The following is a 14,910-nucleotide window of genomic DNA, read 5'->3' on the forward strand; positions in this document are numbered from 1 at the left end:
GAAGTGTGTTGTTTAATTTCCAAATATTTGAGCGTTTTCCAGGTATCTTTCTGTTATTGATTTAAAATTTAATTCCTTTGTAGTCATATAATATATTTTGTGTGTCTTAAATCTTTATAAATTTACTAAAACTTGTTTTGTGACCCAGAATAGAACCTGTCTTAGTTAATGTCCATGTGCACTTGAAAAGAATGTTATTCTACTCTCCTTGAGTAGAGTGTTCTAGTAAATGTCAAATCAAGTTGGTTGATGATGTAGTTCAAGTCTTATGTATCCTTAACTGATTTTTTGCCTATTTGGTGTATCAACTATTAAGAGCAAGGTATTTAAATCTCAGACTTGTAATTGAGGATTTATCTATTTCTCCTCACAATTCCATCAGTTTGGGGTCCTGTATTGCAAAACTGTTATTAAGTGTATAAACACTTAGAATGATTATATCTTCTTGACTAATTGACCTTTTATAATTATAAATGACCTTTTTTCTGATAATATTCTTTGCTGTACAATTTACTTTGATATTAATAGAGACAATCCAACTTTGCTTTTGATTAATTTTAGTATATAGTTTTCCATCATTTTACCTTTAATCTAATTGTCTTTCTTGGGTTTTGCATTTTTATCCAATCTGGCAATGTCTGTTTCTTAAGTGGGGTGTTTAGACCATTTACATTTAATGTGATTGCTGATATAGTTAGATTTAAGTCTGTCATCTGCTATTTATTTTCTATTTGTCCCATATGTTCTTTGTTCCCTTTCCCCAGTTTTTTCGAGTTTCTACTGGATTGTTTTTATGAGTCCTTTTATCTCCTTTGTTGGCTTATTACCTATAATTCTTTGGTTATTTTAATGGTTACTTAGGGTTTATACTATACATCTTTGACTAAGTCTACCTTCAATTAATATTAAACCACTCCACATACAGTGTAAGAACTTCACAATTCCATTCCTTCCTTCCTAGCCTTTATGCTACTGTTCTACATTTCACTTATACATATGTTATAAGCCCCACAGTATATTATTTTTTTGTTAAAAAGAGTTAATTATCTTTTAAAGAGATTTAAGTAACATGAAAAGTCTTACATATTTGCCCATGTAAGTATCATTCCCATTGTCTTCATTCCTTTGTATAGATCTAGATTTCCATTTGCTATCATGTTCCTTCCTTCTGAAAGACTTCCTTTAATAATTTGTGGAGAATATTAGAGTCAAATCTGTGATGATTAATTCTTACAGTTTTTGGTTTTGAAAAATAATTTCACTGGTGCAGAATTTTAGCTTGACAATTTTTTCTTTCCATACTTTAAGTATGTTGTTTTACTCCCTTCTCATGTGCTTTTTTCCTCCAAGAAATCTGCTGTCATCTATATCTTTATTTTTTCATACTAATATGTTTTTCCCCCTACATTTAAGATTTGCTCTTTACCTTGGTTTTGAGCAGTTTGTTTATGATGTGTCTTGGTGTAGTTTTCTCTGTTTCTTGTGTTTAGTGTTCTTGAACTTCTTGGGTCTCTAGCTCTTTACTTTTACTCAAATTTGGAAAATTTGGGGCTGTTATTTCTTCAAATATTTTTTCTGTCCCTGCTACAATCTGCTTTCCTATAGAGACTCAAATTACATATATATTAGGCAATTTGAAGTTGTTTCACAGCTCGTGATCTTTTTTATTTTTTATTTTTTATTTAAGATTTTATTTGTTTATTTGACAGAGAGAGACACAGTGAGAGAGGGAATACAAGCAGGGGGAGTGGGAGAGGGAGAAGCAGGCCTCCCGCTGAGCAGGGAGCCTGATGCGGGGCTCGATCCCAGAACCCTGGGATCATGACCTGAGCCTAAGGCAGACCCTTAACGACTGAGCCACCCAGGCACCCCTCGTGATCTTTTTTAGATGGTTTCTGTTGCTATGTCTACAAGTTCAGTCATCTTTTCATCTGTAATATCTAATCTGTCATTAATCCCATCTAGTGTATTTTTCATCTCACATATACTTTTCATATCTAGAAGTTCAATTTGGGCCTTTTTTATATCTTCTGTCTCTACTTAACTGTTGAAGCATATGGAATGCAATTATAATAACAACTTTAATACTCTTTTCTCCTAATTTAATATCTGTGTCAATTCTGGGTTTTGAGTCATTGATTATCATTCTCATTATGGCCCATGTTTTCCTGTCCCTTTGCATGCCTTGTAATCTTTGATTGGATGTCGGACTTTGTGAATTTTACCTTGTTGCATGCTCGCTATTTTTGTATTCCTATACATCCTTGAGTTTTGTCTTATGGGGCAGTTAAGTTACTTAGAAATGGGCTGATCCTTTTAGGTCTTATTTTTACGCTTTGTTAGGTGAGTCTAAGCAGTGCTCAGTCTAGGGGTAATAATTTCACACTACTGAAACAAAACCCTTCTGAGTGCTTTACCCAATGCATTATGAATTATGAGTTTTCCAGTCTGTTTGGTGGGGACAGGCATTGCCAGCCCTGAGTGAATGCCAGACACTGTTCCTTTCAATATTATTAAAGGATTCTTTCCCCAGACTCAAATATTTTTCTTATACACATGCTGATCAGTATTTTCTCCCCATATTGTGAGGATCCCTCTGCTAATCTCCAGGATCCTCTCTCTGTACATCTCTATCCTCTCCAGTAAGCTATCCTATGAACTCTAGCTACCTTGTTCTCCCCAGATCCTCAGCTCTAGTTCTTCAACTCAGAGAGTCTACCTGGTTACTTCTGTGTTTCCGATCCTTGCATGTCCTAGAAACTTTCTCAAAGTGATAAGCTGGGGTAATCATGGGTCTCACTTTCTTTTATCCATTGATCAAATCTGATATCCTGTCTCTTGAAAACCATTGTTCCATAATATTTTTGTCTGTGTGGAGTTTTTGTTGTTGTTGTTTTTTGTTTTTGTGTGTTTGTTGGTTGGTTGGCTATTTCAGGCAAGAGAATAAATCTGGTCCTTATTACCCCATCTTGACAAGAAGTTAAAGTTTAGTAAGTCATTTTTTCACTGCTTCAAGGTTAGTTGGGGTTCAGGTGATCTAATATGGGTTCTTTGAGAGTTGTTTGGGCTTGCCTGATTTCTCCTGTATATACATATATAAAATACATATATAAATATGTATATTTTAGTGAACAAGGAATGTTTGGTTTAGTTAAAAGTGGAAATCAGCCTGAAAGTTTTACGAAGAAGTTAATACTAGTTATCAGGATCTTTTTGGATGGAGTGCTACTAATTTCAAAGAACTCACATGTAGAGTATTGAAATTTTCCTAGATCTAGCATCAGTCTCTAGGAAAAATGTGTATTTGTATAAGTAAGTACAGAAATTATCATTTAACACCTTTATTTTCTTATTTAAAAATTAGAGGACAATGTATATAAAAATATGCAAGAATCAAAGGAAACCCCCATATCCAGTCACCTAGATGAAATTGTTGCAGCTATCAGCATAACGCCTAGAAAGAAGATCCAAAACAAGCTGCCGCAGACAGCACTATACCAGCCTCCTCGAGAGAAACTCCACCTCTGTGAAGAGAAAGCGAAGTCCTACTCTAGCAATCACGAAGTAAGGACCCTTCATTTTCTATACCTGCACTCTGGTAACTGATGAGAGTTTAGGTTACATTTCTACCCTCAGGAGTTTGGTACAAGAGAGTATATGGAGTACCTTTCTCACAGAATGAGTGGGTGTAGCTCCCCAGGGCTCCAGGCACAGCACTTGGCACAGTCAACACCATACTTGCTGAATGAATGCACAAATGGACAAACAGGTTTACCCTGACCTCTGGCAAGCATATACTAGACCAGTTGGTTATAGGTTTGACCTACTGCAGTCTTTTTCCATCAGTGTATACATATTTATTGCGCTCTCCCTAGTGCCGTGTCTAAGCACTGGAATCTAACACAAAGCAGATGAAACTTCTATAGAGCTTACAATTCTTACGTTTTTGATCTTCTTGTTTTCTGCATACACCTTTCTCATTCTCTTCTCAAAGTTTTACTCATTCACTCGCTCATTCAATATGTATTTCTCTACCACCACTTATGTGTCGGGTCCTGTGTTGTTTGAGCGTGCAGCTCTTGATTTTGGCTCTGGGTCCTGGGATGGAGGGCTCCTTGCTCAGTGAGGAGTCGGCTGGAGATTCTCTCTCTCCTGCTGCCCCTCCCCCTCTGTCTCTCTCTCTTTCAAATAAATAAATAAATCTTTAAAAAATAATAATCCCAGCAAGGAATTATAAGAGCCTGAACTACAACAGAGGCAGGCGAGATGCTAAGATCTGACAGGAATTTGGAAATGTGAATCAGTGGGGCCTGGTGATTAAGGGGACATAGGAGTTGTAGAGGCAAGAGCCAATCACAGGGGGTGTATACAATTCATGACTTATGTCTCAGCCAGCTTGGGTGGTGGGAAGCTTGCCAGTGCCTTTACCATTGTAATGAAGACAGGAGGAAGAGCAGGATTATGGAGAGGAGACGTGAATTTGGTTTTGAACATGTGCTTATTCATTATGCAGCACGTATTTATTCAGTACCCACTACGTGCCAAGCTCTGTACTAGGTAGGCAGTAGGCTGGCAGCCTTTCTCAACCAGAGTTCTGCAGAATTAAGCCTGAATGCCCCAAAGCATTTACTGTCCATAAAGAAGTAACATCTCTTCTGTGGATCTGGAGTGGTACTAAATTATTTTCTGTGTTCTGGAGTTCAGGTGAGGAACCCCTGGATACAGTGGTGAACAGCATAGACAGGTTGAATGCCCTCATGTTGCTGAGGGGCAATCGACATTGTAAATACACTAGTGAGCTAGACGTTGTGTCAAGTGCTGTTAGGGAAAGAGCGGGCCTGTCTATGAAGAGGCGACATATGAGCTGAGACCTTAAGAAGTGAAGGAGCCAGTATGGAGGAGCTAAGGGAAAAGAGTTCCAGGGAGAGGGAACAGCACGTGTAAAGTCTATGAGGTGCGCACGAGTGTGATGTGTTTGGAGTAAAAGAGGAGACCGTGGTCTGATGTGAAATGCAGTTGGAAAGGCAGGGAGTTCACTTAGGACCTCGCAGGTCTCCAGCTGAGTGTCCTGGGAGGCCTTAAAAGTGTTTGCAGGAAAGTATTAACATGATGTAATTGGCTTTTTAAAATTTCTATTTTTTTCTACTTTTGAATTTTAAAATATTTTCAGACTTACAGGAAAGTCTACAAGATTCACCAATCTTTAACGTTTGCATTATGGCTTTATTTGTCTGTGTACGTGTCATTATTTTTTTGAACTGTCTGAGAGCAAATTATAGATATTATGGTCCTTTACCCCCTGAATATCTTGGAGGATACTCTCCAGGTAACCACGGTACAGTGATTAAAGTTAGGAAACTAACATTGGTACAATATTATCATCTAACCTACAAACCTTATCCATATTTCTCACATTATTGCAATCATGTCTTTGGCAGAAAAAAAAATCAGATGCATGCTCTGCTCCATCAGATTAAATTATTTCCAAGGCTCATCCCAGTTATGAAAAAGTCTGCCTGGGGCGCCTGGGTGGCTCAGATGGTTGAGCGTCTGCCTTCGGCTCAGGTCATGATCGCAGGGTCCTGGGATCGAGTCCCGCATCGGGCTTCCTGCTCCTTGGGAGCCTGCTTCTCCCTCTGTTTCTCTCTGTCTCTCATGAATAAATAAATAAAATCTTTAAAAAAAAAAAAAGAAAAAGTCTGCCTACTTGTACTTCTCTCTTCTCTACCTCCTCCCCATGCCTGTTGGATGAAGCCACCGGAACTGGCAGAAGAAAGATCAGAAAGCCAAAGGGACATTTGAACTTTGTGTTCTAGCAAGTAAGAAGGTGGAGGGAGGACAGGCTGCTCTTCTCTACCCCTGTCCCAGTTGCAGGTAGTGAGGACCAAGGCTATGATTGGGGGGTAGGGGGGGGGGGGGGGCTGACTTCCGATCTACATAGCCCCCTTCTTAGAAATCTGTGGTTGGGATCAGGTCCTCTCTCTTTTCGGTGGACTCTCTCTCTCGACTCCCCAGTGTTTTCATCATTTCTTTCTTTTTCATACACTATTCTGTCTCCCCACGGAAGCCATTCCCTTAACTCCCAGCATTAGTTGGGCTCCATCTGCCGAGAGAGAATCCGCTGCCAAGATTGCTCACTCCTATTTTTTTGACTGATGGGTGTCAGCTATTGGTGCCTTTCTACCTGGGCCTCTCCGTGGGACCACTTAGGCTTCCTCATGGCATGGTGGTAAGGTTATTAGTTTGCTGGGGCTGCCATAACCAAATACCTCAGACTGGGTGGCTTCAACAACAGAAGTTTATTTCCTCAGAGTTCCAGAGGCTACAAGTCCAAGATCAAAGTGTTGGCAAGGTTGATGTCATTTGGAGGCTTAGCTTGCAGAGGGTGTCCTCTCGCTGTCCCCACTTCTTTCTTTGTGCATGCCTCTCCCTGGTGTCTCTTCCTCGTCTTATAAGGACATCAGTCACATTGGAGTAGGGCTCTACCGTAACAACCTCATTTCAACTTACGTCTTTAAACGTCAACTTTACCCCTTCTCTCCATATACTGTCACATTCTGAAGTACTTGGGCCTCCAACATTTGGGTTTGGGGAGTGGGGGCACACAATTCAGCCCATAAAAGGTTCTAAATAGAAACAGAAAGTGGAAGCCTCTAGTTCCTTAAGGTGTGGGCCCCCAAACCTGGTACCACATCATTTCCTCCATATTCCATCAGCCAGTCATAAAGCCCAGATTCAAAGGGAAGGAGACCTAGACCCCCATCGCTGGACGGAAAGAGTCAGGGAATTCTGGAGTGACATTTTAAAACTACCAGCCTCGCTTTGAATGTATTGCTACTCTGAGCTGACCTGGAGCTGGAGAGGCCAGCTCCCTGTTCTCTTTGTCCTGACACTGAATATAAATGGACTTCTCACTCCTTTAGTGAAATCTGTTTGTCAGTCCTGCCAACCTCATTGCCATGCTGATATCCTAGGCTGCTAAGAAGGGTATTTGAATTGAGAACTAGCGAGTGTTATTTCAAAACCCACTACCAACTTGCCCACTGGTGCCTGAATGGTGTTCATAGCTGGGCAGCTGGAAACCCTAGGGAATGACAAGTCTGCTCTAGTTTTTCTATGTCTTCTTGATTCATTATATTTTTCATAATGTACTACAAGCTTAAATGTTTTAGAAATTGAAATGTATTATAAATTTTACTTGTTTCTGCCATTTATTGTCTATTTCACCCCACCCGATTAACAGCCCACCACCCAAAACAGATCTTTGCCTGTTTTGTTCTCTGAGGGATCCCAAGTGCTTACAACCATGTCCCGCATATACTAGGCACTCAGGAAGTACACACTGGATAAAAGCGCAAGTTGACTTTGTGCTTTGTGCATCTGCGTTTTCACTTGTCTGACGAGTAAAGCCCATTTTCTCTCTGTCGCAGTATAAAGAGGCTGTCCATGAGCTGGTGCGCTGCATAGCGCTGACAAGAATTTGCTACGGCGCCTCCCACTGGAAACTAGCGGAGGCACACATTAGTCTGGCTCAGGGCTACCTCCAGCTGGGTGAGTTCCTCCCAGATGAGGGTGGAGGGGGTGGGGATTAGTCCATGGGTTTCTGCTCTTTCATGGAAATTTGACTCCCACTTACCTAGAAGGATTCATTAGGTTTTCTTGAATATTCTCCTGTCCACACATTGAAGAGCCATCTCCTTTCAGAAAGAGTCAATGAGATTTTTTCTATGACACCTAAAAAAGAGAAGGAAGATTTTAGCCCTTTGGATGGCTTTGGAGGACCCATTTTTAAAATTTAAATTCAATTAATGAACATATAATGTATTACTGGTTTCAGAGGTAGAGGCCTGTGATACATCAGTCTTATATAACACCTGGTGCTCCTTACATCACGTGCCCGCCTTAATGTCCATCACCCAGTTACCCCATCCCCCTCCTCCCCTCCAGCAGCCCTCAGTTTGTTTCCTATGATTAAGAGTCTCTTATGGTTTGTCTCCCTCTCTGGTTTTGTCTTGTTTTATTTTTTTGGAGGACCCTTTTTTATGATCTTAAAAGTAAGGTTCTTGGGAGAGAATTTGTTAGCTTGGAAGGCATTGTAGGAGGGGCCCAATGCATGGAGTAGGGGCCTAAAATAGGATCCATCCACATTTGTTTTGATGGAGAATCGCTTTCCTGTAAGTGACCCCTCCCCTCCCCCTCCCAAAAAAATACATAAATAAGAGACTAAATCAAGCTGGCAGTGAACAAAAGGTAATGTATTGTCTTATACAACTTGAAAAGCCAAGGGTAAAACTTGCTGGAGACTTAGCCAGATCCGGGCGTTCAAACAATGTCATCAGTTCCGTGTTTCTCTTATCCCACCGCTTGGCTCTGTTTTTCTCTGTATGGACTTCATTCTTACCCAGGCTCTGCCCACGTGGCAGCAGCAAGTCTTGCAGAAGCTGTAAACTTCCCTCATCAGCATTCCCAGGAAAGAAAGAACATCTTTCCCCCCAAATCTCAGGATTTGGGGGTTTTTATTGGGCTGACTTGGATGGTATGTCAAAGGCAAGGAATAGTCTGATTGGCTAGATCTGCCTTTTGGCTCCACTGGATCCTGGGAGACAAGCTGGCCTTGGTAAATCGAATGGATTGGGTGTGCAGGGGCCAGGTGTCCCCAGAAGAAAACAGAGGAAGGGGGATAGACGCAGGGAAGGATAGCATGTCTTCTCCTTTTGACTAGGCATCCTAGGATGGCTGTATAAGAGTACATCTCTATACTCCTTTCTTCAACTGAAAAGCAATGATAATGATGATGGTGCTACTTAACTTCCCAGGATTGATCCAGTGAATACATAAAATAACAAGAAGTGGAAAACACCAGCAATGCTCAGCACAGAATTGCCACCCAATAAATTTGGCTAAATCTGATTATCGACTGGTCCTACCTATTAGATCAAAGACTGTTGGAGCCAGAGGGGACCCTGGAGATCATCTAGTTCAAACCCTAACCCCCTCCTATATTTTTAGATTCAGAGGGAACGAGTGAGCTGAAACAGCTTGCCCCAATTTACATTGTTAGTATGTAGATGATCCGAGACTCAGACCTAAGATTTTGCATGCCAACACCAGTGGCCTGGCATCTGGGATTTCAAATGATGCTTTTCTTCCACAGCCTGCTACCTTTTTGCATGATAGTCTTTCTTTCTCAATTTAAAGTGAAAGCAGCATCTATTCTTCCTTAAGGTCTTATTGAATGCCAGGCACCATGCTAACTATCTCCCACGCATGTTCTCATTCATTCTTCATCACAATCCTATAAGGGGGGTAATATTATCATCACTGTTTACAGTTGAGGGAGCTGAAGCCAACGTTTCAGAGTAAGTGGTAGTTCAGGGAACTCATTCTGGGCAGTTTGATGTCAGAGCTGATGTTTTTAAACCTCAACCCACACTGCCTCCTGTTGCCTGAGTTCCTTGAGGGAATGTACCAAAGTTGATAATACAGCACGCCTTTATCTTTTGTAATATTGCATATTTAATTGGCAATAATAAATTTCTCGTAGGTTGATTAAATGTGTGCTTTAAAAAAATTAGACAAAATTCTCTGAAGTAGTGAGCACTGGGTGTTGTATGCAACTGATGAATCACTAAATTCTACCTCTGCAACTAATAATACAGTATATGTTAATTAAATTGAATTTAAATTAAACATTCAAACAAACAAACAAAAATTAGACAAAATTCTCTAAGAGTTCCCACATGGAGAACATACCCTGGATTTTTTCCATCCGAAGATATATTCTTCTGTTTTGTAGACACAGGAACAGAATTAATTTCAGATTTTTGGCAGCTTTTTTAGAGATTTGAGATACTATTTCATATAATGGAAAAACATAAGACCAGGGGTGTATGGATGTGGGTGGCAGAGAGGATGTCAGTGTGGGGGAGGAGGATGGGAGTGTGGGGAAGTGAAAAGCCCTGAAACCTAACCGGTGACCCCCGCCCCCGCCGTCTCCCTTACCACAAATTAATAAGCCATGGAAGAACTTCTGGAGCGCACTGGGGAATTAGAGCTTAGTAGTGATTATTTTTCTCATTGTGGTCCCATTTTGTTTCATGTTAGTCAATAACCTTATAGGAATAAGAGATTGTGGCATATTAGCCCATTCTGTCATTGAAATTATATTTGTAAGTTTTTGTAGATTATCACTGTATTTGTATTCTGTTAAAATAACTCTCTGAAGTTATGATTATAGATAGACAAGCAGAAGATTCAGAATTTTTAGTATTTCCTTAAGATCGCTGTCACAAAGCCAGAATTGAAATTCATGAATATCTTATTTCCTGCCCAGAATGCTATAGTCTTTGCATTCCATTTGTTTTCTTATAATTATTTAGAACATATTTTATATCTGATATTGGTGAGGTTTCAAAGTTGTTCAGTTCCTGCTCGTTCTGTTTACTTCTAGAAAGGCCATTTGGGGAAAAATTTATCTTGAGTACTAGGTGTAAACCACTCCTTTGGTTTTTACAGTCAGGACAATATTTCATGCCGCCCTGATCCATCTCTGTGCGTCACTTGCCAATACGTGAAGGAGACCTTGTTCGATTTCCCAGCCAGAGATAATTATGGTGAAAGAGAAACTGAGACCGCTTTTTCTTTGTCCACAGGACTGTCGCTGCAAGCAAAGCAACATGCAGAAAAAGCCAAAGAAATCCTCACCAACTCCATTGTGCCTCCCTATAACGACAATACAGATGTTTTCAAGTGTTCGGTTGAACTGTTCCATACCATGGGGAGAGCCTTACTCTCCCTTCATAAGTATCCTTTTGTTCTAATCATTCCACCTAGAAAAGCCCCCCATAATACTTATATTTAATTTTCTTTTTTTTTTTTTAAGATTTTATTTCTTTGAGATAGAAAGAAAGAGAGAGAGAGCATGAGCAGGAGGCAGAGGCCGAGGGGGAAGCAGACTCCCGGCTGAGCAGGGAGCCTGAAGCAGGGCTCGATCCCAGGACCCTGAGATCACGACCTGAGCCAAAGGCAGACACTTTTAACCGACTGAGCCACCCAGGCGCCCCTTATTTTTTTTTTTTTAAAGATTTTATTTATTTATTTGAGACAGAGAGAATGAGAGACAGAGAGCATGAGAGGGAGGAGGGTCAGAGGGAGAAGCAGACTCCCCGCCGAGCAGGGAGCCCGATGCGGGACTCGATCCCAGGACTCCAGGATCATGACCTGAGCCGAAGGCAGTCGCCCAACCAACTGAGCCACCCAGGCGCCCTGGGCGCCCCTTATTTTCAAGGCCAAATCAAAGTGACAAATGGCTCAGGAAGGGTGATGGGAAGTTTAAGAGCCAAGGATGTCCAGGAACTGGGGCCCCAGAATCTAGAGCCATATGTGAAGTTTCCTGAACACAGCCCAGATTTAAGGAAGCTTCAGAGAATTTGTCAAAGGCAGAGCAACTTGCAAAGGAGCTGCTGCAGTGTGGAAGGATTATAAAGGAGGAATGGATAGAAATTCAAGCACGGATCAAATTGTCATCTGCACAGTAAGTTTCCAGTTTAGGACATTTTGAATACATCATGACCGGAGGTTCTCTGCCAGAACAGTCTGTCTTCAGGCAGAAGGAGCTTCTCCACGGTGCTGTGTCCGTGGCTTCTCCGTGGCCGTTGTCCAGAAGCAAAAGAGGACCGTGGTCATGTCACAGCAGCCACAACCAAGGCACATACATCAGTGACATTTTTTTAAAAAGATTTTATTTATTTATTAGAGAGAGCACGTGCATGTGCACACAAGAGAGGGAGAGAGAGACAGAGCAGGAGGAGAGGGAGAAGCAGGCTCCTCCCAGGACCCTGAGATCATGACCTGAGCCGAAGGTAGATGCTTAACCAACTGAGCCACCCAGGCATCCCCATCAGTGACTCTGTTCACTAAATAATGTGGTGCTGATACATCCATCCCTGGGTCCTAGAGTTCTGATGTCATTCTCTTGACTTTCTATTTCTTGTCTGCTCTCCTGGACCCCCTCCTCTGTGTTTAAATCACCATGTATTTCGTACCACAGAGAGGAAGAAGATATTTATTACATGCATAAATGGCAGAGAGCTCATATCTAGAATCTGTAAAGAACTCCTATATATCAATAAAACAAAGACAAACAATAGAAAAGCGGGCAAGAGACTTCACAAAAAAAAGGATGCCCACATAGCTAATAAGCATTCTAAATATTCCACCTCATCAGTCTTCAGGGAAGTGAAAATTAAAGTCATGAGCTACTACTACAGCTCCACTAGAATGGCTAAAGTTTTTTTTAAATCTTTTTTTTATTATGTTAAATTAGCCAACATATAGCACATAAGTTTTTGATGTAGTGTTCAACGATTCATTAGTTGTGTATAACACCCAGTGCTCATCACCACACGTGCCCTCCTTAATACTTAATGTCCCATCCCCCCCCCCCCTCCCCTCTGAAACCCTCACTTTGTTTCCTGGAGTCCAGAGCCTCTCATGGTTTGTCTTCCTCTCTAATTTCTTCCCATTCAGCTCTCTATGGTCCTCCGCACTATTCCTTATGTTCCACATATGAGTGAAACCATATGATAATTGTCTTTCTCTGCTTTACTTATTTCACTTAGCATAATCCCCTCCAGCTCCATTCATGTCTATGCAAATGGCAGGTATTCATCGTTTCTGATGGCTGAGTAATATTCCATTGTATATATGGACCACATCTTCTTTATTCATCTGTTGAAGGGCATCTCGGCTCCTTCCACAGTTTGGCTACTGTGGACATTACTGCTATGAACATTGGGGTGCAGGCGGCCCTTCTTTACACTACATCTGTGTCTTTGGGGTAAATACCTAGAAGTGCAATTGCTGGGTTGTAAGGTTGGCTAAGTTTTTTAAAAGACTGATAATAGTATCAAGTGTTGGTAAGGATGTCAGGCTCTTAGAGGCTTTCTCATATGTTGTTGTTTAGAATATGTTTGGTATAACTACTTTAGAAAACTGGCTTTATCTTCAAAATAGTAATGTTCATCTACTCTATGACACAGCAGTATCACTCATAAATAGAACAGAAATGCACACATATGTTCACCAAAAGACAGCCAAGAATGTCCAAAGCTACATTATTTGTAAAAGCCAAGAATCAGAAACAATCCAACTGTTCACCAAAGCAGAATAGATAGAATTGTGATCTGTTCGTACCAAGGAAATGATGAGACTGCTCCTTTGCTTCACATCAGGGATGACTCTCACAAACATAATGCGTCGTGCAAGAAGCCAGACCCAAAGAGAGGAATCACTGGGAGGGCCTGTCAGTCCAGAATTTCTTCCCGCCCAGAAGTAGGTATTCTATCTTGTATTGTAAGAGAGGAAAGAAGCAACTCGGAGGTCCCAGATCTGATACTTGTTGCATCTGTTGAAACCTAACCAATGTTACGAGAACTTAATGTCCAGCGGTATTGCTTCAAAAAGAGGGTAAACTATCCTTGGCCAGAATCCGGCATCTCCTCTAAGAATTCTTTCCAAATAGCAGTACCAAATCTTGCCAGCAGATGGCGCGCCTCGTACACATCTACCCACCAAGAATGGTGGCTCAGTCGTTAAGCGTCTGCCTTCGGCTCAGGTCATGATCTCAGGGTCCTAGGATCCAGCCTCGCATCGGGCTCCCTTCTCCGTGGGAAGCCTGCTTCTCCCTCTCCCACTCCCCCTGCTTGTGTTCCCTCTCTCGCTGTCTCTGTCAAATAAATAAATAAAATCTTAAAAAAAAAAAAAAAAGAACGTAAGTCAATGTTTCCAGCTGTCCTACAAAGTTACTTTATATCTAGCTGAGTTGTTTTAAACTTCACCACTTCTTTCAGTCCTGGTTCTTCGCAGTGACATAGTCCCTGGAACTTGCGTGTTTCAATGGCATGGTTTTCATTTGATCACTCTGCCTCGTTTCCTCATTGAGTTATGAATATTTTGCCTACACAGAGCTGCTTTAGAAATGTATGAGGCTTTGTTTTTGTACATTTCAGCTTATATTCACAACCCCAAGGGCCTTTTTTTTTTTTACCAGGTCTTGGTTGCAGAAGACCAGGATAATGTCTCAGGCAGCTCTCACGGGATTTGTGTTCCTCTTAAAAGGGTATCTTTCATGCATCCTCCTCCTCCTTCTGCCTCGCCTTTTATGGTGCCCATCAGGCCAGGCCAGTTCTTTTCTCCCTGGGCTGACAGATGAATGCTGCCGGGTGACTCATGGTCCGTGCCTTCTATCCCTAACTGTGGGCTGAAGCGTTGTCCCTTTTACCTGCCCTCCTCTGTTCTAGCACTACTTCCTATTCACTAATCATTCATTAACTTTGGAGACTAAGTCCAAAACATGTTCCTATGCAACCCCTTGTTTTTTCTAAATGTGATCAAGAAACTCGCTAGTGAATATGGGCAAACCCTTCCCCTGTGTTAAGAATTATTTTCTGCCCCAGTTACTGCTGCTCCAGAACGTGTGACCTGTCTAACTAGAGCATCAACAGGACATCTCCTGTATCTCGAAGGAACGGGACGTGGTGTAGTCAACAGTGTGGGCTTTACAATCAGGTAGCCCCAAGTTCAAATCAGCATCCATTCCACTCTCCCAGCTGTAGGACTATGGGCAAGTCCCCCACTCTCCTCTCCTGTTAAGGTAGGAATGATCAGACCTCCAAGGTTTGCCATGATGATGAAATAGACCCCACATTAAAGCATCTGGGTAAACGGTGGAGGAGGGGTAGAGGGAGAGGCAGAGAGAGAATCTTAAGCAGCTCCATGCCCTACATGGCACAGATTACCTTCATATCCTTTATCTGCTTTCTATTTCTTCAGTCCCTTAAAGTCTTAAATTTCAGAGCGCTGCATTTTTCTCTTTCCCTTTCTAACACTACCTCCTTATAATACACATTT

At 41.5% G+C, this 14,910-nt stretch overlaps 1 protein-coding gene across 1 annotated transcript in view; it reads left to right on the forward strand.

The window, feature by feature from the left end:
* The window catches only part of TTC23 (tetratricopeptide repeat domain 23), a 96,713-nt gene that overhangs the window by 12,057 nt on the left and 69,746 nt on the right, over window positions 1-14,910 (forward strand). Inside the window, exons 2-5 of the mRNA XM_021680510.1 lie at window positions 3,365-3,564; window positions 7,431-7,551; window positions 10,653-10,803; window positions 11,408-11,533. Of these exons, the coding sequence (XP_021536185.1) occupies window positions 3,385-3,564; window positions 7,431-7,551; window positions 10,653-10,803; window positions 11,408-11,533 (578 nt within the window). The 5' untranslated portion in view covers window positions 3,365-3,384. The remainder of the gene's footprint in view (window positions 1-3,364; window positions 3,565-7,430; window positions 7,552-10,652; window positions 10,804-11,407; window positions 11,534-14,910) is intronic.

Source organism: Neomonachus schauinslandi, chromosome 9, assembly GCF_002201575.2.
Source record: "Neomonachus schauinslandi chromosome 9, ASM220157v2, whole genome shotgun sequence".
NCBI lineage: Eukaryota > Metazoa > Chordata > Mammalia > Carnivora > Phocidae > Neomonachus > Neomonachus schauinslandi.